Genomic DNA, 26222 nt, shown 5'->3' on the forward strand with positions numbered 1-26222 from the left:
TCTCTCTATCAGCGCGTGCCTCTCAGGGCAGCAGCAGCTCGTGCTCAAACACAAACGCACACCTCGCGCGGACTCATTGCTGAACAGGCTGCACGAGACTCTTCTTCACCACCTCCACCTTCACAATCATCCACCTCTTTTTCTTCTTCTTCTACGGTGGATGGAGGGATGCTGAGAGGAGAGCTTCAGCACCGTGAGCCCTCATCATCATCACCACCACCACCGTCATCATCATCAGCAGCACCACTATCATCATCATCACCGGGAGAGGAGCAGCTCTCCGCGGGCTGAGAAAAGTTAAGGAGGGATCCGCTTTGATAACGGGAGCTCCGGAGGTGGCTCGTGCCCGCCGTTAACCCGGGATAATCCGCCTGACACGGTTGGTTTCTACTTTGGACTCAATGGAAAACGGATTCGGGTGCTTTTGAACGGATTTGTTGTGTGTTTAACGGATCAACCGACAGTTTTGTTTCTTCTTTTAACGGATTCCTGGTGTCATGAAGCGTTTGGTGACGTTTGAAAAATGAGCCCCAGATGTTTGTTGTAACGGTTACACGCATCAACAACGACCGTTAGCTCGAAATTCTCTCTTTTTTTGGAGCTATTCAACGGATTACCGGTGTTTGAACCGGTCTGTGACGGTTAAAAAATATCTAAGTGTGTTTGTTTAAACCGAACCCAGGTGAATTAACGGACCAATCGTGGATTTCTAACCGTTAGCAGCCAATTCAGAACGGATTTCCCTCCTGATATTTGAGCTGTTTTAGCGCATTCCTGACCGTTAGGCTACTAGCCAACTCTTGCGCGGATTCCCCTCGGTTTGGACCGACATATGAGGCTGTTTTAACGGATTTCTAACGTCAGTGCTAACGGGTAAAGTGAAGTGAAGTGGACCCAGACTTTGGCTAATCCTTTCCCAGCGGGGGGACGGAAGAGGAGAAGTTACCGAGGAGTTTTCTGGATCCTTCCCGGTGAAATTAGACATTCTCACGGACTGCATCACCTCCGTGATTTACACCAGACTGGGACGGATTGACTGCTGGATTTTAACGGATTAAAAACGCCTTTTTTTCCCCTCCTGCTTCCTCGCCTCAGATTAGAATCGATACATCCCTGGGTATCAATCATTTTGAATTCATGTTTCATCCATCAGCATCGTGAGCTTTTTAGCCGGGATCGTTTAGACCCGGGTGAATTATCCCCTCCTCGGTGAAATAAACCCACATGCTGGCTGTAAATTATCCACTTAACCCCCTCAAGAGAGGGAGAGAGGGAGAGACATAGGCTCAGACTGCAGAGAGAGAGAGTTATTACCTTTATTAAAACACAATCTTTTGGGAGATAAGTCAGCTAAAACGGCTGTAAATCTCACAGTAAGTTGGAAATCTGCACACAGGGATGCTTGCATCTGTATTTCAGAGCATTTTAAACTCTTAAAATGATGTAATTTGACGTAAAATCAGATAGAAAGCAGCTTTAAAAATACTTGCATGGCTAAATTCTGCCTTACATGCCACTAAACATCTTTATTTTGGTATATAAATTAAGAAAAAGTGGCTTTACAGTATTGCAACTTAACCTTAACTCAAGTCATTTAAATTGCAATACAACTTTACCTGCATTGCTGCCAGCTTTTCAGGAAAATCACATAAAATGCAAACTTTGCAATGCAGTATAATAGCTGATAATTTGCAGAGTCCTCAGCAGACTCCAAAGCTGGACTGCAATCATACTTATCTTGCAGATACTTGTGGTGCATCTGTGGCTCCTAACACTGACCTGAATGCCTTGTAAGGCATCCTCCTCTCTCTCTGTATCGTGATAATAAACCCATAATAGTGCGATAGGGGTTTATTTATGCTTCACTGCAGCTTTGGAGAAGCTTTAACTCCAAAGAAATTAACTTTATAACAACCCTGGGACAATAAGCTGCTGCTTTAAATCTGCTCTGCTGCGTGAGTGTGTGCTTTTTGTTTAGGATTTTGGATGCATGTAGAACAAGTAGCTGTTTCTGAAGCTAAAATCGAGGCTGAGAAATTGATTTTAATGCCAAATCTGTGCGCTAATCCAGCTAAATTGTGACTGCAGATTTATTTCAGGTCTTAGAAAGGCTTTACTCTCTCTATCCGAGGTGGTTAAGAGTTTAGCTTACCCAGCGGTGAAAGGTCTATGGATGGTACGCTCACTCTTTAGCCACATCCTCAACAGCATACCTCCTCCTCCTCCTCCTCCCCCTTCCTCCTCAGCCTCCACAAGAACTTGAAACTGAGCCATGCACTATTGATTTTTTTTCCTCTGCTCACCGCAAAAACCAAAACGCACAGTACATCTCATCCTTTCTGGTTTGTCAGTTTTGTTGTCTGAAATGTAAGACGTACCGCGGCGATCATTTTCCTCTTGGAGACGGAGCTGAAGGACATTCAGAGCGGTCTGACAGCGGCGAGGCCAGAGTTCAAGTTCTCAGAAATAAAAATTGCTGGAGTTTGAGCAGAACGGAGTGGAATTTTTGACAGACTGAGGACAGGAACAATCAAAGCATTCAGTCGTCTCTAAAGGAGTGGATCCGACCCGAGCATAAATGAATGTTTCTCCAGAACAGATTGAGTGTATGACCCTGAACTTTAAGGTTATTTCTTTGCAAATAGATTGATATTTTCAGCTCAATGGGACTAAACGACAGCAGCCCAGGTGCCATGCGCAATGGCCGTGGCCTCTCGGACCAGTGGGCAGAATCTGTGGTTGTACGTCCACGAACAACCGAGCGCCACATCACTGTCCACAAACGACTGGTGCTTGGCTTTGCCCTGTCCATCTTGACCCTCATCATCGTCACGGCGGTGGCTGTAGTACTCAGCGTCCGCTTTGAGGAGTGCAGCGGGCGAGAGGGTGAAGGATCGACCGGGGAGGCAGGGTCAAGAGGAAGTGGAGGGTCGGCGAAGTTGAACGGCAGCAGAGGGGAGAGGACGGGGGAGAGGGGGGATGAGGAGGGAGCTCAGCCGTGGAGGAACTCCAGGCTGCCAGGCTCGATAAGGCCGCGGCACTATGACCTCCGGCTCGCCGTCTACATGGACAACTTCACCTTCTCCGGAGAGGTCAGCATTGAGCTGGAGTGTGTCAACGCCACCCGGTTCATTGTGCTGCACGCCGACCGCCTTGAGGTATGGTGGCCTGTCTGAGCACAGATCTGTGTCAGTTACTGTTGAAATTGTGGTAATGAACACAAATATGCTGGTATTTAACAAGGCTATTACTTTCATGACAACAAATGTAGGCTATTGTTATTAAGGCATGTTGATAATACCAAGCCATGCAGTGGCTACTATGAGCTTGTGAGTTGGGGACCAACAGAGCCACTTTAGAATCAGGTTTGTTGAGTCGCAGTCAAGTTTAGGACAGTATCAGAACTCATCGAGTATCCTCATCTGGTAGAGCAATGTTTTCAAAATGAAGGTCTTCATAACCCCTCAGCAGGTTCCAAGGGAGTTCTAGGAAGGTCACACCAACTTGGAGGGATAAAAGAGAGAAAATAGAACAAAAATGGACCATATAATCCACTAGTTCCAAACCTTTCTTTCCTTTTAACCACCCTACTTGTATCTTAGAAGAGCTGAACCCTCCAGGATCCACATGAAAAACAGGGCACATTACTGTAAAAAATTAACACCAGTTTTAATTTTACTATTGTTTACAATTTAAACACAATAGTCCGACACAGTTGTCTGACCAAAAGACCTTTTTAAAACTATAGCTAATGTGTTTTATCATGACTGTAGTTGGTATGAGTAAATCTAGTTTTGATGAGCACACCCACCCTGACATTTCTGGTGTCCCTAAGTTGAGAGCTAATGTATTAGTACAGTGGTTCCCAACCTGTGGTTCAGGCATCCCTGAGGAGGGCGCTAAATATCTCAGAGGAGGCGCAGAGCTCTGTCTGCTCTGACACCGATATTAGATGTGCATATTTGCTGAGAGCTGAATTGTGGAAGACCTGCTAAAAATAGACTAAAGCACAAAAAATAGCTAAAAATAGCATTAAAAAATGGCATAAAAGTAGGTGAAAATGGCATTTAATAGCTCAAAAATAGGATAAAAATAGCAAAAAGTAGCCCTGAAATAGCTGAAAATAGCATATAAATAGCTGATTTTGGCCTATAAGTAGCTGAAAATTGCATTAAATGGCAGAAAAAGCATAGAAATAGCTGAAAATAGCATGAAAGTAGCTATATTTTAAAAATCATAAAAGTTAGAAATGAGAAAAGTCATAGCAGTCAAATGACTAACTGAATTTTTAAAAGTTTAAATGGTGTTGATACGACAAAGTGTGAAGGAGGAGATAACCAGCGCGGAAGAATTAATAGAAATCAAAATGGCAGATGTGAATATCAATATTGTGGATGCTCAGCATCCCCACTAATGAAAGCTGATGTATTTGGGCTGTCCTAAAAGATAAACAACAGAGAAGACATATGAATTTTTGAGAAAAATAAATGAAATTTTTGAGATCATACAGTCATAAATTAACAAGAAACCAAACTAAGAATTTCTGAGTTTTAAAAATAGTGTTAATATTTTTTGGGAATTAAAAGGCTTAAGTATTGACATTATAAACACAGGGATTTCAAGTTTTTACAACCATGAATTTATGACCTAGTAAGGTCGAAAAAAAACTGACAACAGTGTTTGGATAGCCCTTGTTTACACAAATGTCTCTTCTTAGTCCAGATGTGACAATTCTGAGCTAATATCACAAGTTTTTCCTTATTGATCAGTCCCAGTAAGATTTGATGAGACTCTGAACTGCAGGATTAGTGTAAGGAAAAGGCTTCTTTTGGTAGGGTGTCTTCCATGCTGTAAGCTATTTTCAGCTTTACAATCACACAATTCTAGTTCATTATAATTTACAACTTTAAAGTAAAACATTTTGAGTGGTTTTCTCATAAATTTGCAACCATTTAATTAAAAAAAAGAGTTTCTTTCACAAAAATTAACAGATCATGCTTATTTCTACATGATTTTCTACATGAGTTGCCCTAGTACACTGTTGTAATAGTGGATTTACAGTAAAATGTATGTAGGCCTATTCGGTCGAGATTTTGTCAATGAAACAATTAAAACTGACATTTAAGTCTTCCAACTAGGGCTGAACTTTTCTTGGATTAAAGCAGGAGTACCCTAATGAAAAGATCTGAAACCACTGGATTAGTAGACTCCCCAGACTTCAGGGTCAATGATTTGACTCCCTTAAATCCAGAGAAGTTCTCCTGAGGGATCATGAGTGTGATCTCCATGGGTCTGATTTTTATATTTCTTGGGTAAATTAGGAAAGTTGGCCATGGGATAGATAGTCCAGATGATCAGAAATGATCCTGTTGTTATGCCTATCCCTGGTAAATGTTTTCAGAAATCTGAACATGGTGTTGTTGAGATTTGAGTTGGTGAACTGCAAGAAAAAAGATATCAGGAAGTTTGTGTTAAAACTAGGGAAAGAGGTTAAAAATAATAGTTGCTAGTAGGGCTGAATGAAATGGTCTAAAGCAGTGGTTTTCAAAGTGTGAGGCGGGCCTCCCCTGGGGGGCGCCACAGAACTTCAGGGGAGGCGTGGAACCATAAACCAGAATAAAAGGTGATTTGCTTTGCTAACTTCTGCTGTGCATGGAGCAAAATGGATAAACTTCTACACTAAGTAACTTTAAAAACGCACATTGTAAAATTTGCTAGAATTGTCATGAGATGTACTCAGATGCTTCAAACAACTTCTCAGACACACAATATACCTTTGTTCTGCATGACTGATTGTGCCTTTTCTCAACCACAGACCAATTCATGACAGTTGTACTCACAAGTGTATAACTGGGTAGGTGAGTGAAATATTGGGATGGGATGCGTACAGCTCTTCAGGAGCGATCCCACAGAGACTGATTAATGGCCTCATAACATCTATGCCTCAGAGAGTGGCCGATTTGGTGCGAACAAATGGAGGTCATACCAGATAATGAAATTTGGACTTGTAAGAATGGGTGGTACTGTCAACTTTTTATTGCGTGATTGAATAAACTGTTTCCTTGATTCCTGATTTTTGTGTGTATGTCTCCCACAAGATGTGTGCAATAAGAACAATAACTATAATTGGAAATATAGTACATGAATAACAAGTAATATATTCATGAATTTCAATGTGCGTTTTTAAAGTTACTTAGTGTAGTTACTATAAGGGACTATGCTATAGAGCAGTGTTACTCAAGCCTGCTCAACCAAAGAGCAAAATTGTTGAAAAATACCTTTACAAGAGCCACAATCTAAATGGTGAATAGTGGCAAAAATGGGTTAAACTTTCAAAAACAAACAAAAAAAACAAAAAAACAAGTGAAAGGTGGCCAACATGGTCAAAAAGCAGCAAAAAAGTAGTACGAAATGGATGAAAAGGAGGCAAAATGGGCATACAATGGAAGAAATTGGGTACAAAGTGGCAAAAATTGGTGCAAAGTCACAAAAAATTGAGTTACAGGTGGTCAAAAATGTGGCAAAAATGAGTGAAAGGTGACTAAAATGGGCAAAAATGGGGGGGAAAGGGCAATTTAAAAGCAAAAGGCAGCTTAAAAGTGGCAAAAATGGTGATAAATTGCAAAAGAGCAGGATAAATGTGGCTAAAAATGATTAGAAGGGGCAAAAATGGGATAAAAGTGGCAACAAATGGGCTAAAAGCAGCAGAAATTGATTAAAAGTGGCAAAAAATGTAAAAAATAAATAAATAAAAGGGGCAAAATTGCAAACAATGGCAATGGAAATATACAGAGAAGAAATAAAGGTTGACAGTTAAGTTTGACCCCTAAAACCTACTGTGTAAGTGGGAGAAACAAACTGGTAAACGTGACTCGAAATGCATAATTTCTGAGGTCAGAGTTTCCACTAAGGTTTTCTGGGGGAATAATATTTCAAATTAAGACATAAAAGAGCCACAAATCATCACAAAGGAGCCACATGTGGCTCAAGAGCCAGGCATTGAGTACCACTGCTATAGAGACAACTATTCAAGTTTGGATTTTCTGCATTGGTCCCAGTGATGCTCAAGTCACAGTGTTTAATTTGCAAAGATGTACAAGCTAATGACAGCATAAGGCTGTGTAAACCTTGAGGTCATCTTAAGACTGAGCAAAAAGTCTAGTGACCAAAACCAGGGGAAGTTTTAACAGGAAGTGAAAGGACTTTCGGTCACTGATCAGTGCACCTGCACTGATCAAAAGCAAGGATTGTCTGCTAAAAACAAGACATAAAAGTTTGAAATTGTGTTTTTTTTTCAATCTTTATCTTTATGTGGGTGGGGGTCCTCTGAATGAATAATTTCTTCTTGGGGGAGGCTCACTCTCCAACACTTTGAAAACCCCTGCTCTAAAGAGAATAATTTCCATTGACACTTGAGGTTAGAAAGTTTTTTAATTGCTTAAATAGACATAAAGTTATGCTGATGTCTCTGTGGAAAGTCAACAAAACCATCAGAATAGTATTGGTTATAATGGTTTTTTGTAATATTTGTCATCTCTTCCATTGGATTAGTGTCAGACTAAAATGAAATGCCAAACACCAAAAGTGTGATTAATTATAATTTCTATGAAACTATTCAGAGTGAGCAACACGATTAGTACAAGTTAGCAGGAGTGTGTTTGAGACCAATAAAATAAATAGGTTAGATAGTGTTTAGTGAAGTAGAGGAAAAAGTCTAATGTCTAGTTTTAAACGTTGAGATTCCATCAGATTGACCTGTACGACTGATTTATCTGCCAACCTTGTTGCTTCTATGTCTTGTTTGCAGCTATTTTAACAGAATGTTGCCATGCTGTAAAGATCAACTTATTGAAATGCTGTTTCATTCTCTGTATTTAGACCAGTAACTGTTTTTACTGTGGCGTGTTAAAGATGATTCTGAAAAAGATCAGCAGTTCTATGAAGTTCAGTAACAAGACATAAAAAAAAATATTCAGAAAAAGCCCAGGTGTTGTTTGGGAGTGAAATGATTCACTGAAAAAATGACAGAAGTAGTTGTTGATGAATTCATTTGTTGATGACATCTTGATATAGTCATCGTGTTTTCAAAGCTGTGCCTGGACATAACACTCCATTTAGGAGTGGTGATTGCTGAGGATCAAGCCATCGTACATTCTTTTTTATCTTTGTGGAGAGTCGCAAACACAAATCTGCAACTGTCCTGTGTTAGGAAACTGCTAAACTCTGAGCATTCCACCCTCAATGCTTCAAACCAGAGTCCTGAGTGTTGCCAGACAACACAGCTGAGACGTATTGGTCTCCACTGCAGGTCCAAACTCTTCCCTAACTTAGAGGCTAACCCCGTCACTTTAACTTGTCAGTGAGAAATGCACAAGATCTCCCGCTAAAGCTTTTAGCAGCTAAAACTGAACATTCATCCTGCTATTTCCTACATTCACAGATTGCTCGTCCTGCGTGATCCGGTCATGAAAACATAACTCTCCCTCTCACGGACCCGCGCTCTCTCTCCTCACTCTCCCCCACCTGTACAGCCCTCAGCTGGCCACAAACAGAGCAATCCTTCTCCTATAACAGACGGATTGCCTGTGGGGTTTTGATCATGGAAGCACGTCATTAACGAGCGAGCTTTTGAAGAGAAAGCACACGGATGCCACTCTTGTAAAAATCATCTTTGACATCTAGCAGTCCAGAGTCAGGGCCATTCCAGGGTTTTTCTCTCATTTAGAGTTCTGGTCCATCACCTTGAAACCTTTCACCTACAACATTTCATCTTTTTCTCTCCCTCTCATTCTCACATCCCCCCGCCAGTTATGATTAAAGCAGAGGTAAAAATGTACCTTTAGTTTGGATTTTCCAGCAAGTAATTTTTCTAAACATTACAAACTATTTCAGTGAGCAGCAGCTCTGAAAATGGTGTTAGTTGCATTTAGACTTAATCAGAAGGTCAACTGACTGCATTAAGACACCAGGTGACTGACATTACATCTATATTAACATAAACCGTCATCAATGAGATCTAGCAGCTTAGTCTGTCAAACTGGGGGGACATTTATCAGGTGATTTAATTAGGATGTATGTTGTGTGAAATCAGAATGCTGAAGTTGTGTGCTTGAACTAGCCTGCAGGTGCTGATCGATTTAAGTAAAAAGCTAGAAGGCATGATAGATAAAAATGAGTAAGTTCACATAAGTTCATATAAAGCCATTTGAATGATTAAGCATGTTGGCTTAGTTTAGTTTAGCTTAGCTCATTTGGCCATCCACGCCTTTAATTTGAATATTTCTAAAAACGTGCCACATTCCTGGCACGTTAACTTCTTTACTTATCTCTTGATGTCAATACTAATCCATCTTTAGTCTCAGTAGTTCTCCAAACATGTTCCAAACCACAGAACGTAAATAAACCATGCTTTTTGATTACTTGCAGGATAGCACTAACCTTGCAAAATCAGATGGATTGTCCAGATTCCATGTCCGTCATCAAGCAGATCCATCTTCAAAGCTCCAATCTGAAATGTTTCTGGGCACCCGCTGCTCACTGAGAAGAGCAACAACGACATGTGCTTTCACGTCAGAGTCTCCAAAACTCTCCAATAACACCAGAACAAGTTGCTAGTTTTGTTGCTAGTCGCTTTTTTGAAAAAGAGTCGCTAGAGGGTTTTATTAGAACTGGGCCACGTTTCTTTATTGGAAGAGGAGCAAAGAACCACTAAAGCTTCTCTTGGTGGAGGAGATATTTATGAGTTTTATCAACCAACAAGCTCCAGTTTGAAAATTATGACTGCCCATCTGCCAGGCTCACGTTACTTGCTGCAGCTGTTCATGCCTCATACCTCATTTAGTCTCGTCATTCTGATTGGCTTGTAGTGACAGACAGTTGTCCAATCACCATCAGAGAATCTTTTGAAAGGTCCTGCTTTCCCAGACACTTTGTATGGGAGGTTTCCCAGATGAATGTGAAATAAATCCCTTCAATGCATATATGAACTGGTCTATTTAATATGTCAGTTCATCTTTAATACCAGTAATAGTGGTGTCTACACCAGTGGTTGCTAATGATGTTTCCTTGGAGCCCTCTCTTCTCTGATCTAGGATAAGCTGAACACCCTCCAAGGACCCACACAGGTACATTTCTGTCAACATGAATATCAGAACTTCTTGTTTTCATTGATAAAATCCAAACTGACAGGCCTAAAGTTTTTCTTATCAGAAGACCTTTGTCTATTCTATCTATTTAGTGTGTAATCTGAACTTTTATAAATATGAGCAAATATGGTGACAGACTCGGAGCAGATGGAGCCTTGCATCCATCCTACTATCTTTGGCTCCCCTCCTATGGGAGCCCTGACCCCAGGTTGGGAACCCCTGGTCTACACAACCAGTCCAGTCCGGATAAAGACATTCCTGACCACCTTTGTATGCCATCTGAACTATCGGATATCAAACTGTTTTCACTACACATTGAGGTGTGTCCATACAAAGCATTAAGGATTGGTATCTGAGTCCCTTAAATCTGATCTAAATCCCTGTTAATGCACTGTATTTCCTTCCAGAAATCAAAGTCAAATAGGTGCATCCCTGTGTGTGCATACAGTCTGATTCTGATAGTATTCCTGGTGATTCTCTCCAAATAAACCTTCCTGTTTGCAGTCAGATTTCTACTCTGTCGGAGAACAAACCCAGTCACTAACAAAGAATGTTTATTTCCAGATTTGGCCTCAGAGATTTCCTTAACAAGGCTAATTAACCGTCAAAGTTGCTGTTTCAGCCCGAATTTCTGGAGAGGAGCACACGTTGAGAGAAAGCCTCAGAGAAACGCCTGAGCTGCCTGATTTTTCAGGCCGGTCATCTCTGCTAATGTGAGACAGGGCTAAATCTGTCCAATTTGGGTGAGGGCCAATTAAAAATCCTGCAGCCCCCCGTTTGTGTCTGACTGTGAACACGCTGTGAATTAAGAGGTGTTGTTGGGCGCCAGGCAGGTCTCCCAAGGGACCCTCAGAGTAAATGCATTATGAAAAGGAAAATTGTCATCATGTGAAAAGGCCAAAAAATAAAATGTGGATAAAAATACAACCTGCTGGTGGAGAGAAAATACTCCTGCAAGGAGGGCTTTATTAACACAGACAGACGTGTCAGCACGAGAACTAAACTAATTAGAAAGCTGCTTCAAGTACCACCGTGGTGGTTTTACATCTTCATTTTTAATAAAATTAACTACAGATCTAGAGGGAGCCAAAGATGTCATCATCTCTTAGATCAATTGAAACTACAGTTGGTTTTGGTCTCCATTGGCAACACCTGAGGCTGTAGGTTTGTCACTGAGCTGTCAAGTCTGTCCATCTTTTGCCCATCTGTCCGTCTGATCCTTTATCACAGGCCATCTCTGGAAAGACTGCAGAAAATATCTTTTAATTTCGGGAATTAGAGATGAAGTAATTTAAGTTTGGTCGTCCAAACTCAAATGTTAGGGTAATTGGAGGTCTTAAAAACAGTGAGGAAGTGTAGATGCCCTTTGAGTTGTTGAGACTAATAAAGCAGTTTAGAGATACTTAACCCTTGGATACTACTATGTCCATTTTGAGGACATTCATCATTTTTATTATCATTATTTTGAGTGGATAGTCACATTTTTGTAGATTGAGGCATCAAATTTGGCCAAAGTTATTATTTTTCTTCATATTAAAAAACAAATTATTTAAAAAAAAAAGTGTTGCCCATGGAACTCTACTGACGCCAAATAGCTCCATCCATCCTTGTTTGTCCAAAATCTGGACAATAGACTTCCATTAAAAACACGTTTTTTGACTGTGTGTCTATGGCACCAGAACAACATATGGCAACCTTTTCTATGCAGTCACTCGATCACCAGGGCTCTAAATTTCACCATTCCACAATGATCCAGCTGATAGTGCCAACGCACCATTTTAAGCCCTTCAGCAACGCGCATGCAGGAGTTCTTCCATGGACTCAGAGTGTTTGAAGCGCTATTTCATCCACCAAACATCATCAGAATTACATGAAACGATTCATGCCACTAGATATGGATGTCTGAGAGTGGGCTACATGTGTAAGGAAAAGTTTGTGTGCTCCTACATGTGTGTGAATCTGTGTCTATATTCACAACCAGACATTCCGGAAGTGGAGTGTTTACAGGCGAAAATGCTACTACCAGGTTCTGCAGTCTGGGACTAAGAAAGAGGGACATTTGGACAATTTCAACTTTGCCCTCACTTCATAGCAAGTGGATGGACATGCATGAGGATGCATGGGTCCTTTCAATCAATAGGAGAGAATATATCATATCTCAAATATGCAGTAAATTTATATATGGGCATAATTAGTGTTATCATGGTCACATTTTGGTTATAGGTGGAAATGCGCGTGTTAGTGATTCATATCCTACATGTTTCCTCTGATTTTTTTATGCCTGTACATAAAATAAACCTAACATAAACAAATGCATTCGCTCGCACATGATTTGGTAGAGGAAGAGGCTCGAGAAAAGGATGGTAAAGGTTTCTTGCAATTACTCTGCTCCATTTTTGTAAGTGGGATATCTCTAGAACACTGGGAGGTATTGTGTTTAAATTTGGCACTAAGGTCACCTGGATATCAAAGATGAAGCGATTGAAATTTGGGGTTAAAAATCAGTAGTCTCTGTGGTCAATCATATCCGTCTTTTGGTTAGGAAACGAGTACAAAAGCTGATTGTGATGCACCCCAGATTCCAAGGTTGGCTTGAATTTCTCATCACATTGTTAAATGTCACGTCCCCATTATTCTTTATGGTTCCTACAGTATCCCATGTGATTCTTGATAAAGGTTTGTCGTGGCTCGAAATGCACTGATGGTATCTTTCTTACCTTGCACCTGTGCATGTGTTGTGTGTACTGGCTCAACCAAACATTTTGACCAAAAACACTTGGAAAACTATTGATTGTTTTGTTGAGAAAAGAAAATCCTCAAAATTTCAGCACATATGGCTTATTGTAGTTAAGAGATGTCAGATTCAGCCATTGCTGCCCTTTAAAGATGGTATTCTTCATGAGAACACATGGTCGACTCTCGTGACAACTGGTGGTGAGACGAAATTAGTCACTGGAGACCACCACCAGATTTTGTCTGCAGAAAAAAAACCTACCCATAACAGAAGTTATGTCAGATTTTGCCCTGGAACACTGGGTTGAACTGAGGGGCACAGATGGTCCAGTGGTAAGTCTGCGCCCCATGTACGGGGGGCAGCCCGGGTTCAAGTCTGGCCTGTGGCTTCTGTCCCACATGTCAACCCCCACTTTCTAATCCCTGTTTCTGACTTCTGACTTTGCAACCTCACTAAAGCTTTTCTTTTAGCCATGACTTATTAATTCTTCCATCTTCTTTGTGATGATTGGATACCCAACATTGTGACTTTATATTTATGTTTTAAAATCGGAAAAGTATAATACCCCCTCTCTAAGGTAAATGTGGAGGTTACCGTAGGCTGCCATATCTTAGCAATACCAGGGTAAAATATTATCATGTGTCTTATTTGAATTGTTACATCCATTTGAGAGATCATCATTTGCTATTGTTTAGTGGTAGATCTGCCATCATTTAATCCTTGCTTATGTTTCTGTAGTGCCATATAATGGTTTTACTTTCAGTCTTAACTCTGCAGAGAAACAGATGGAGGAAGAAGCTCTCTGTTATTAAATTTCTTCTGTAAGTGATTGTGCTGCTCTCCTGTTTGATGTTGGCCTACTTTGCATTTGTTGTTTTAAGGCGATGTATACTTTGAAATATTTCAGTATATCCCACACACTAGCCACAGTTTGTGTTTTTCTCAGGGAAATACTGATTAATACAAACCTCAAATTGGAGTACAACAGAAGCAGCTGTCAATAAAAGTGAACTTTGATAGACCCTAGCAGCTCTTAAAGGTTGGTCAGAAGACTTAACAAGGAGATCTGATCAAAGGGGACCGTAATAAGGATGACGAGCTGAGATGGGAACAACGCTGAGGCAGTCAGATATCAGACGAGGATGAGATCAGCTGAAATGTACCCCCAATCAACAAACAAACAAACAAACAAAGCGAACTATTAGAAAGCGTTTAGTTTCCCTGAAACATCATCTGGCATCATGGAGCGTGTTGCTGCATTCGCTGACTCGCCAGGAAACCCCTGAAAAGCATCCCTTTAATCTCCGACGCTTCCACTGTGTGTCAGCGGGCTCCGTGCTCATATCGATCAGTTCATCCCACAAAGAGCAAACAGGCGGACACACACACCTCGTTTGATTGGCTGAGGATTGCTGATGTGTGACAACACTGAGAGCCAGAGGGTTCCTAACCGTTCCCACTGTTGCCGGGCATGTTCCCATCATGCACTGTTGCTTGTCTCAAAGGGAAGTTCAAATGATTTTCCTCAGCCTGATCCTCTGTTTTTGTCTAATGATTCCTTTTGTTTTTTTTCCTTGTCTGAGTTTTTTAGTTTTCACTTTGCAGGTAATGGTGTGGATCATGTTTGATCCTTGAGAGTTATTTTATATAAAAATGATGATAAATAGAGAAAGTTCAGAGCCATATCCAGGCAGAATTTGCTGGCAGTGAGTATCAAACAGCAGAAAGTAGGACACAAGCAAAGCAAATGGCATAATTCACTGAAACGTACACAGTTTAATGTGTTTGATCAGTGCAGGAAGTCACCGAAATGCTGCACACTGTCATGAAAAAGAGATGTGCTAATGTGTGAAATAATGACTACATGACCTCTCAGTAGAGGTCTTCATGAGTCTACTGAAACCTTTCGACCTGAGACCCCACCTGAGACCTTTTAGAGCTTTGATTCCATCTTTTGTTGGAGTTGAACGAGTCCAGGTCAGGTCTCGCTTTATTACCGGAGCTGTGAGAAGGCCTGTGATCCCCCTTTATCCACCAAAGAAAGACTGTGTGATGACTTAGCTTACCTTAGAACAGGTAACAAGACCAAAGGTGAAATGTTGGGCATGGAACCGGGTGGGCCTGAATGCCATTCCCTCACCTTGTCTATTTTTTGTGCAATTATTTCAGAACAGCTTCTGTCAGTGTAGACCCCTTGGAAAGATCACAGAGCTGTCCAGCCCTGGTCACATTTCTTGATGCTTTTGCAATGAAAACAAAACAGTTTTTTTGACCTAAACATTTCAGCATTGTTGTCTCTAAATATCTGTTTTTGACATAATGAGGGTGAAAAGCTGTTAAAAAGTAGGGCTGGGTATTGTTAAGAACCTCACGATTCAATTCGATTTCGATTCTTTAGGTTGCGATTCGATTTGATATCGATTCGATTCGATATTGATTTAAATGCTTCATTGTCGATTCAGTAAGAAGTAGTAATACACAATTAACCTGCTGACATTTTTTAATAATTGTTTTCATGCCCATGTGAACATATTTGGTAAGTCACCTCACATTTTTGAACAATGAAACATCTGAAAATAAAAATTTGCACAATAATAACTTATTTGTGCATATGGAGTACAAAAGTAAAAAACATGTCAGTTCTGTATAAACAGTGAAAAAGTAAAGTGCATGTAAACTTAAATAATATTTCTGTCCTCTTGGAAATTGTGATAAACTTCACATAACATGGTTATGGTTGGTTGTTGTTTGGTCGAGTGCGGCCTCCATCCATACAACGTGAATCACACGCACAGCGACCCCCACTGGCCAGGAGGTGAATCGATTCAGAGGATTTGCTGAATCGATATTGAATTGGGGGAGGAAATATTGCAATGTATTGATTAATTGATATTTTTATCCACCCCTATTAAAAAGTGGCGCTGCCAGCTTGCCCCACTCAGCGAGTGAAAAGTGCAGTGGCGGATGAGTTAGGGAGAATGCTGAGCATGGCACAATTATGTGCAGGAGGTAGAAAAAGATACAAAAACTTCACTGGATCGCCTGTTCTTATGTGCTTCAAAGTGAGAGAAGCGCACTGAGGACTGTAGTCTTTGTTAACAGACTCATAATCTGCTCAACGTGTTCGTTGCACAATAATTTTTGTGGGTCAGCTCCTCATCCTCACAGCTCTGATTATAATAAAGAATAAATAGGACACATCTCTAATACATGGTTTATTATTATCTCTGAACAGATTTATGTTACTAAAGGCCCATTTATGCTCAACGTTAAATATGAATCCGGATATGGACAAAGCCTTCTGTCCGTGCTCCGTGTCAATCTCGTCTGTATTTCTACACGTTTCCATAAAGCTTACGGATACGGGCCAAACGCAGCAGTACCACGGAAACCATGGGGGCAGTGTTGCTGTCGCTACCCGATACGTAGCTCTAGTGAGACACGAAGAAGAAATAACCATGGCTGAACTTTTTGAGGAAAAGTTGTGCGAGTTGGTTAGAAACGCTGTATCCGTTTTTTTCTTCAATGCAAGTGGTACATTATCAATACCTCCTCCACAGTCGCCATGTTTGTTTTTGAGTTTGTTGTTGTCATAAACTTTTGACTCTGGGCTGCCTCCCATGGATGTATTGGTTAACATCCATGCCAACGTAAAGGACGCATGAAGTATGTGAGCAGTGACGGTAACATCGTTTGATAAGGACATATACATTTTTGTACGTAAAGGGAGTATAAATGGGCCTTAACACAACTCTGAGTTTAATAAGTCAAGTCAAGTGGAATTTTGGACTCAAACTAAGCTCTCAAGGGAATTGTGTCCTGGTATTTTTAAACTTGGAAATGACTCTTAAAAAGTAAAAAGAAAGAAAACAAGTCAGATATGTAATTACTTCACTGTGGTATCTTATATTTCCACCCCCTCCTTATCCTATTCTCTGATTGGTCACTGAGACATTTACAAGAGAGACATTTACAAGAGAGACATTTAAAGACATGGCACAGATCTAAAAATTTTTGCTGATATTTACATCCAATATTTTGGCTGCACATATATATCAACTGTAAAATTTGGCCTTATATATGAATAAATTAGTGGAATTTTAGGCTGAACCAACAGACCTAATGTAAGTTGAGATCTTTTTCTTTATGCATTCTCATTCTTTAAACTTTAACCCCTTAAAGCCTGTGGTATCATATCTGATACATACTTTTATGATACTGCTATCTAATCAATATGATCATAAATAACTAAAAAAAAACTTCTGAATACAATCTGAAAAATGATAAAAAATAATGCCCTGAAGTGGATTATGAGTTACCAAAAACACCAAATGAATCAAATGAGATTCAAAAAAATATATGTTGAATTTTATAGAAATTTGGATTTTTTTTTTTTTTTAATTTCAATAGAAAGTGAAATAAACATTTCAGTTCCAAAAAAAGAGAGAATTTTCTGGCTATAATTTGTGTTTTCAGGCTTTGGGTTAAGTGTGTTTTAAGAAAAAGAAAGTGTTTCTTTTTTCATCCTCAAACCTAAAATTGTGTTAAAAGGACGGAATTTTTAGTTATGTAAAACATATTAAAATATCAGTATTGGCTAAAATGAATCTATAAATATAGTCAAAAATCCAATATCCTGCATTCCTATTAAAAATGTCTAAATGAGCTCCACTTGTACAAAAATGGTGGCTGTGGATATGAGCTCTACAGACTAACTATTGCAAAAACAGAGGACAGACTAGAGACTGGATCCAGTCCTACCCAAGCTCTTGCACTTTCTCTTCAACCCCAGCCCAGCACTGATATTTTTAAAGGACAAGTCTGATTTATCCCCAACACAAACATATTTTTTTATTTGGCTTTTATACTTACAGGTATTAAACTACAATTCTGGGCTGTTTTTATGGCAGAAATCTGTTCAGAGGGATCTTAATGAGCACAACATAGAAGCATATTTCCCAGCTTTTTTATTGTTAATGATAGTCAGAGCAGTGAGGATGAGGAGCAGACGCACAGACATCAACTCAACTTTATTTAATTGTATAGCACCTTTCATGCATAAGACATGTAGCCCAGAGTGGTTCACAAGGAACAGACAGACAGTAAGGAACAAAATAAAAACCAAAGAGAACAAAAGATAGAAGGGAATAGAATAAGAGAAATTGAAGAAATAGAGACAAGAAAAATTAAAGAGTCATTAAAATACAAAACCATATATATTAAAAAATAATAATAAAATAAAAATGAAATTACCGCATGTTAAAAGCCAAATTAAAAAGATGCATCTTCAGTTTTTTGACATCACTGTGCACTGAATGCTCTGGTCTTTATGGTGATCATCAGTCTGTTAACAGAGACTCTACTGTGCAGTGTTGTTCACACACTTCATTGGTAATCTGAGCTGCATTAGAACAACTAAATGTTTTGCTTCTTTCTCCTACACCTATGTGGAAGTGTGGACCTCACTGTCTCTCTCTTGCTAAGCCCTCATGGCACTGTTTTACTGTGGGCTGGCAGTGACACTTTTAACAGCTTTTCTCCTTCATTATGTCAGAAACAGACATTAAAGGAAAAAGTGATAGAATGTTTAAATAAACCACTTTGAGTGTAGTTTTAAATCGCTTCTTGATCCAAGAAATGTGATTAGTGGACATGGGCAGCATGGCTCACAATTTTTGCAATGGGTCTGCACCAAGGGAGGTTTTGCTTGGGTGAGAAAATGACAAGAAAAGTGAATTCAAAGAGACAAAAACTGTAGTAATGCTGCCATATATGGACTCATATATGGATATCTTTGAAAACCTTCAGGCCAGACCCAGCCTGGGACCAGGGTTAGGAGTGGTGATACTTCCCTTGATCCTTAAATATAACTTTTTAATCTTTTTTTCTGTCTGCATTAGACTAAACTGATTACTATTTAGAATCTTTGCACGTTTCTTCATCTTACTATCTCTTCTTCCTGTCTCTAGGTGGATAAGGTGTCCGTCACGGCAGAGGGTGGTCCTGGGGGTCGCCCCACCAACAAACCAGGCGGCGGAGTCATGCGTATCCACCGCCACTTCCCCTACCCGTCCACTCAGATGTACGTCGTGGTGCTGCACCGCGAGATGAAGCCTATGAGAGTTTACCGACTGAACGTGAGCTTCGACGCCGCCATCGAAGACGAGCTGCTGGGCTTCTTCAGGAGCTCGTACACCCTGCAGAGAGAGAGACGGTACAAACACGCACAAAGAAGCACACAGTGGTACACACAGTCATTTTTTGTGCAGCAGCAGGTGGTTCAACTAGAAAAGGTCAGCCCTTCACATCCACGACATTGATTAACTCACACACAGCGCTCTCAGTGTGGGTGCCTGTGTCTTTGGGAGTGGGTGTGTGTTCCACATATCAAACCACACACACAACCAGTGCTCACTCCCTCCTTATGAATTTCCCATAAGCCTTTGCTGAAGAGTTGTTTCCACATCAGATTTCTTCCCCACGGTGCTGATGGGAAACAGACTGTGTGCTGATACATTTATTATTTCATGCATGAGTTGTGTCTGTGTGCGGCCTCCATCTGCGTGTGCGAGCGTTTCCAGAGGGACAGAAACTTTTTATCAATGTCTGCCCCACTTAGAGCACAAACACAAAGACACAGTTAATTGTTGAAATCAGACAAAAAAAGCTCGGCTGTGATGGATAGAGAATTTAATCTATGACTCTCTCGCTCTGAAACTTTATGTCCTGAAGTTAAATGACGTTATTTTCTCTGATTAAATATTTAAAAGCTGCTCTGTGTTGTACTGAAGGCTCGTTAACTAGCATTACTTCTGCCAAAAATGAATTTTTGCACTACAGTCGTTTCTGGTTTTAACATAAGTGCATACATGGGACCACCTCTGACTTCTTCTAAGTTGATTCTAGGGTGAGGCAGGGGTACTTCTAAGCACCTACACTCATTAGTTCCTGTATAGACAAGATAATGGGGCAGGTAACAGGGGCAGAGAACTGTCGTGGGTGAATTGGTGAGGTCCAGATTACTGATCTGGACTTTGCTGATGATGCTGTTATCCTTGTTGGGGCTTTTAACTTGCTGAGCGAGGAGGTTGAAGTGTTGGGAATGCATGTCTCCTGGGCCAAAACAAAGATCCAGGTATTTGGGGACGCCTTAGATGCTACCATTGAATCTGTGTCTGTGAATTAGTTTCTGTATCTTGCTATAATTTTTTGCGGCCTTGATGCTGACTGATGTCCAGAGGCGTAGTCTGGACTGCTTTGTGACAACGTCTCTTCAGTCCATTTTTGGGTATCTTTGTTGGACCGTGTGTCTAATGCTGCTGTGCTCAGGAGAGTGAGGGTGGGAACAATCCACAGCTGGCATCTGTTGCGTTTTCCCAGGCCTGATCTTGCCCACCTCATCCTGGGTGCATAGGACCCAGTGGGCTGGTCCAGATGGCGGGGGGGGCTACATGTGTCATGTAGGGGTATAGGTGAGGCATGGGCCCTGGTGCAGGCCTGGAGGATGCTGGGTAAATAAAGGTTGCATAGCAGCGTGATTTGTGATGGACAACAGCTCTGAGCCCAGGTCTTCTGCACGGTTAAGGCAGACCCACATACTAACTGGCAAAAAGGCACTGCCTTCTTGGTGTGTCAGAACAGTATTGGCTGTGGGGTTTGCATCAAAATGTATGAATTTTTCCATTAGAGATGCACTGATCAGGGACAACATTTAAATGAACAGTAAAGGAAAACCAGCGCTGATTCTGATGTTTTTCTTTTTGAGGATACATAATCATAGCTGATGTTGGTAGTGGCACATGAAAATTTCTGCCCATATTTAAGAGCAATATTGGCTTTAAAAATCTGTCTATATCAGCTGTAAATGTCGGCAGTACACGCAAGTAAGTTGGAGTTTTCATTCATCATTATTCCCTACACTTTAAAGTATGTTGTAGAAACTGACATCAGCATATCGGATATTGGCAACACTCCAATATCACTGGATTGCTTCTTGACTTCTTTTTGGTATAAGACTTCATGTATACAGAGATTTTCTTTCATGTTGGCCATGAAATCAGATCAGAATTTGTCCAACAGGCCACTTCCTATTCTTGTAAAAGGCTAGATTTTTCAAATTCCATCATTAAATGGACTAGACAGAACAGACAAACATTAGTGACTGATTTCTGTTCATTCAATATTAAACTGGCCAATGACTAGTGTTTGTAAACAGGGCTGATACCAGCTGATACTGATGTCAAACCGATGCATCCGTGCATCCCTAGTGTTAGTCCCTTACTGTTATGTATTAGAAGATAACAGCTTGAGCAGTAGGTGCTGCCACTCCTGCTGTAGAGGGCGCTCAACACTGCATTCATTTGTGTCCCATAGACCAGTGGTTCACAACGTGGGGGTCGCTAGACACTTAGAGGGGGTCGCCAGAGCAAAACAAAGAATATTTTTAAAATTATTTTTTCCCACCGATATTTTTCACTTGTATTTGCTCCTTTGAATCAATTGCTGCAAAATTTGGACCCATTTTTGCCACTGTTTATACCAACTTTTGCCACTTTACACCAATTTTGCAAAATTCTAACCCATTTTCACCAATATTTCCATTTTTAACACAATTTTGCCACTCTAAACCCATTTTTGCTCATTTGAAACCCTTTCAACCATGTTTTTCTGCCTGTTTTTGCCACTTCTAAACCAATTTTTGCTACTTTCTGCCTATTGTTGCCTCTGATGACCCATTATAGCCACTATTATCTCCTTTTTACCAATTTTTTTCCCCAGTTTAAACCTCATTTCACAATTTGTTATGCCTATTTTTGTCAGTTTACCCAATTTCTGCCTATTTTTCTGCCTCAGTTAACACATTTTTACCAGTTTAACCTGCTTTCCCCACTTTTAAATCCCATTTCACCAAATTTTGTACACATTTTGCCACTTTTATCAAATCTTTGCAACTTCTAACCATTTTCTGCTACCTTTTTACCACCTTACATCTTAAAACAATTTACATTCTGTTTATAAGAAAAGGGATTTTCATTTTAAGATGGTGAGATACTATAGCACAAATAACTAAAAAAGATATTGCTTTGATAAGAGTGTTTATTATTGGGGTTAAATATTAAATATGGATATCACAGCTTAACTTTACAGTGGACCGGGATTTTGCTGACTCCATGGGCCTCCAGTTTGGCTGAATCCCAGAACGATCTCCCCTTTATCCCCCCTTATGGACAGCTTTGCCTGCTCATGACTATTCTTGATATGCATGGCTGTGTTTAACCCCCTTCAATTATAGTGGGGGGTCCCGGTCTCTGGCACCTTTATTTTTGAAGGTCACGGGCTGAAAAGGTTGAGAACCGGTGGTTCTCAGCAGGTCGAGCCTCAGCACCCGCTATCAACTTCCCAGTGAAAACTGTGACCCTGATTTCTGATCAAGTTTGGCCAATCATGTTTATCTAAAGAAAAATATCCCGGTTTGAACCTCATAAATGCAAAACATGCCACAAATGAAGATGAGAGGCAAAAAAATGCCTATTTTGAAAGTGTTTTGTTGACATTTTTGGCGCAGTTTTATTTCCGGAACCCATTCACGACCAACTGAAAAGGGCTCTGCGACCCACTTTTGGGTCCCGACCTACCAGTTGAGAACCACTGCCATAAACTATATCATGGAATCAAGTGAAGAGATAAACACAGTGACAGAGGACTGGAGAGTTTTGAACCACATTTTCTAAACCTATCTTCCCTTGAGGGTTCTAGTAACAGCCTGTTCACTCAGACACCAGTTTTTTTTTTTGCAGTATATCAGGGTTTTTTTTCATCTTCTTGTCATGTTGTTTAATTTGCAAATTGAAAATCTTCATAAAATCTGGTGGATGTAAACCCCACCAGTGTTTATAATGAAGTTGAGGTGCAGCCATCAGGTAAACATGTGTTCTCTCCTCAAAGTTTGATGTCTAACAGCAGAATTAGGAGTGCTCATCCTGCAGGCGTCTCTGTCTGGGGCTTTAACTCGAGCTCTCTGCTGAAATGGATCGACTGGTTCGTCTTGAGCCCAGTGCCGCAGCAATTTGCATCTCAATTATGATGGCTTAAACAACTGCTCAAAAGCCTGCTTTGATTGATGACTAGCTTGTTTTAAGCCCAAGATGATTCAAAGAAGGGGGGGCTGTTGCTAGGACTCATGGTAACAGAGGGGTCTGTAAGAGGCCTGGGCTGAAAAAATCAGTCAGTAGATTAAGATTGAGTCTCATCTTCCAAACAATATATCAATTCATAAAATCCTAAGATCGATCTTTAACCAGTCTCGAGCTTACTTGCTCATTGGCTATTTGAGACTTGAGACAACTTGAGCCTTTAGACTCGGAATTGAGGTTTAAGTCTTACTCCCAGTCATTTTCTCTTTTTATCTGGTTTCTTATTATACATTCAAACATAAGAGACTTTACTTGGACTTGACAAAAAGACCTGAAACTTGACTCGGGAGACTATGCGCTTTGGATTAGGCCTGATGTAGGTTGTGCTTCTTGTGGGTAAAATACTGTGGGAAATATGAATACACCGCGTTCCAAATTATTAGGCAAATTGGATTTCAGTGTCATAAACATTCAAATTTTTGTTTTTCAATAAAACTCATGACGGTTTTGTGTCTCAGGGCTCTCTGGATCACTGAAATCAATCTCAGACACCTGTGATCATTAGTTTTCCAGGTGAGCCCAAAGAAAGGAAAACTACTTAAGAAGGATGTTCCACATTATTAAGCAGGCCACAGGTTTCAGCAATATGGGAAAGAAAAAGGATCTCTGCTGCTGAAAAGCCTCAAATAGTGCAATGCCATGGAGAAGGAATGAAAACATGAGATATTTCATGAAAAATTAATTGTGATCATTGAACTGTGAAGAAATTTGTGGCTGATTCAGAGCACAGATGGGTTCCTGCAGATAAAGACATAATGAGGAAGGTTTCTGCCAGACAATTTCATGGGATTAAGAGAGCAGCTGCTAAAATGCCATTACAAAGCAGCAAACAGGTATTTGAAGCTGCTGGTGCCTCTGGAGTCCCACCAACCTCAAGGTGTAGGATCCTCCAGAGGCTTGCAGTCGTGTATAAACCTATTCAGCCCCCCCTAACCAGTGCTCACAAGCAGAAATGGTTGCAGTGGGCCCAGAAATACATGAAGACTCATTTCCAAACTGCCTTGTTTACTGATGAGTGCTGTGCAACCCTGGATGGTCCAGATGGAGGAGTAGTGGATGGTTGGTAGATGGCCACCATGTCCCAACAAGGCTGTGATGTCAGCAAGGAGGGGGCGGAGTCATGTTCTGGGTCAGATTCATTAGGAGAGAGCTGGTAGGCCCCTTTAGGGTCCCTGAAGTTGTGAAAATGACCTCGGCAAAGTATATAGAGTTTCTGACTGACCACTTTCTTCCATGGTACAAAAAGAAGAACCGTGCCTTCTATTATCTTCAATGCACCATCTCATGCTGCAAAGAATCCCTCTGAGTCATTGGCTGCTATGGGCATTAAAGGAGAGAAACTCATGGTGTGGCCCCCATCCTCCCCTGACCTTTAACCCAATTAAGAACCCTTGGAGCATCCTCAAGCTAAAGATCTATGAGGGTGGGAGGCAGTTCACATCAAAACAGCAGCTCTGGGAGGATATCCTGACATCCTGCAAAGAAATTCAAGCAGAAACTCTCCAAAAACTCACAAGTTCAATAGATGCAGGAATAGTGAAGGTGATATCAAAGAAGGGCTCCTATGTTAACATGGAACTTGGCCTGTTAAGATGTTTTTGATTGAAATAGCTTTGATTTCAGTAAATATGACCTCCTAATACTGCAAATTCAACAAATGACCATTTTCACTTTCTTTACAACCAAAAAAATATTTTGAAACTTTTGCATAATAATGTGGAATGGTGCATTTTGAGGTTTTTATTTTAGAAAATAATGGTTATTATGAAGTTTGTTCAAAAACATTTGAATTATGCTCTAATGGCTGATGACTTGAAAAATATTCTGACTTTTATTTGCATTAATATTTAGGAAAATAAAAGAAAAATTCCATTTGCATAATAATTTGGAACGCGGAACTTAAAATGACAGCTTCACTTAGAGAATACAGCACACAGAAGTGCACACAGAGACTCCAATCAGCATCTCTCTCTGGTCTTATGCACAGACATGAGCTGAGTGTCACTTCAGTGTCTTATTGCAGGGGAAAAGGGGGTTTGTAGCGTGTGACCATGCATTAAATGTGCAGTCCCTCCTCTGGAATATGACCACAAAGAGTAAACATATATGATATAAATTTTAGATCAAATTGCTGCTTGTTCTGTCACCCATGCTCCCCTTGTTTGTCTGAAATTTGCTCCAATGGGACTTTGTTTACATCAGGATGTGGTCCCTGTTACCCTTGGCATCATCTTTTGTTCTCGTTTTGATTGAGAGCACCCCAGCGGAGCAATTTCCATGCTTTGTGCTCAATCCTCACCATGTTTCTTAATGCTTCAGTGCTGCAGGAAACACTCATTGAACATGTAGGTTGTTAGAAATACCAAAGAGGAAAATGTTTCACATTTGTTTACAGTGCAGCCTAACAACCTGACGTTTTTACACTCACCCAATAGCTACAACAAAATGAGCTGCACACGTTGGAGGTATTTTCCTCACAACTGCAGGACACAGTAAAGTCTGGAGTGGGTTATGGTGGATGGAGGTTTGTAGCCTGTCCCCTGCAGCTGCCTTTTCCATTCCTCGCTGACATTTTAAAAACTCTCAAACCATCAGAAAACAACCAAAAGGTCTTGTTTAGGTGCAACATTTATGATTAATGATCACAGCTTGGAAAGCACCTGACGTTTCTTGAAAGAAAAAGCCACGCCAGGTTTCTCCAGATGGGTGCATTCAACAGATGCTTTTTTATTAATTAAACCTGCATTTTACCAGAATATTCCCTCTGAGATACAAAACCTTTAATAGAAAGCCCTGGTCACGACACCAGTATAAAAAACAGAACATTATTAACAGAAGGAGGATAAACCCCCCCAACATTAGCAGCAATTAGCAATAAGAATTATGCATTTGATGCTCGGATGGTGTTTAATCATGTTTAATTGTTTTCTTTCCTAATAAAATAGGCTAGTTAAGGTGAATACGTAGCTTAGCCAACATGAGGGAGCCAACATATTTAAAGTTACTCTCTACCATGAGACTCTAGAGCACTTCAAGAGCGTTTGCTGACAAGTCTGACAGCAGCGGGAAAGAAGCGGGCCTTGTGAGTGGAGATACTCCCCGGCCCGGGTGTCTCAGGTTGTACCCTGAATCCTCAGACCGTGGGCTGGA

General features: G+C 40.6%; 1 protein-coding gene across 1 annotated transcript in view; it reads left to right on the forward strand.

Moving 5' to 3' along the window:
* The first annotated feature begins 2663 nt into the window (after positions 1 to 2663).
* The window catches only part of LOC121505825 (thyrotropin-releasing hormone-degrading ectoenzyme-like), a 340052-nt gene continuing 316493 nt past the window's right edge, over positions 2664 to 26222 (forward strand). Inside the window, exons 1-2 of the mRNA XM_041781378.1 lie at positions 2664 to 3158; positions 18849 to 19093. Of these exons, the coding sequence (XP_041637312.1) occupies positions 2664 to 3158; positions 18849 to 19093 (740 nt within the window). The remainder of the gene's footprint in view (positions 3159 to 18848; positions 19094 to 26222) is intronic.

Source organism: Cheilinus undulatus, linkage group 23 (genome assembly GCF_018320785.1).
Source record: "Cheilinus undulatus linkage group 23, ASM1832078v1, whole genome shotgun sequence".
Lineage (NCBI taxonomy): Eukaryota > Metazoa > Chordata > Actinopteri > Labriformes > Labridae > Cheilinus > Cheilinus undulatus.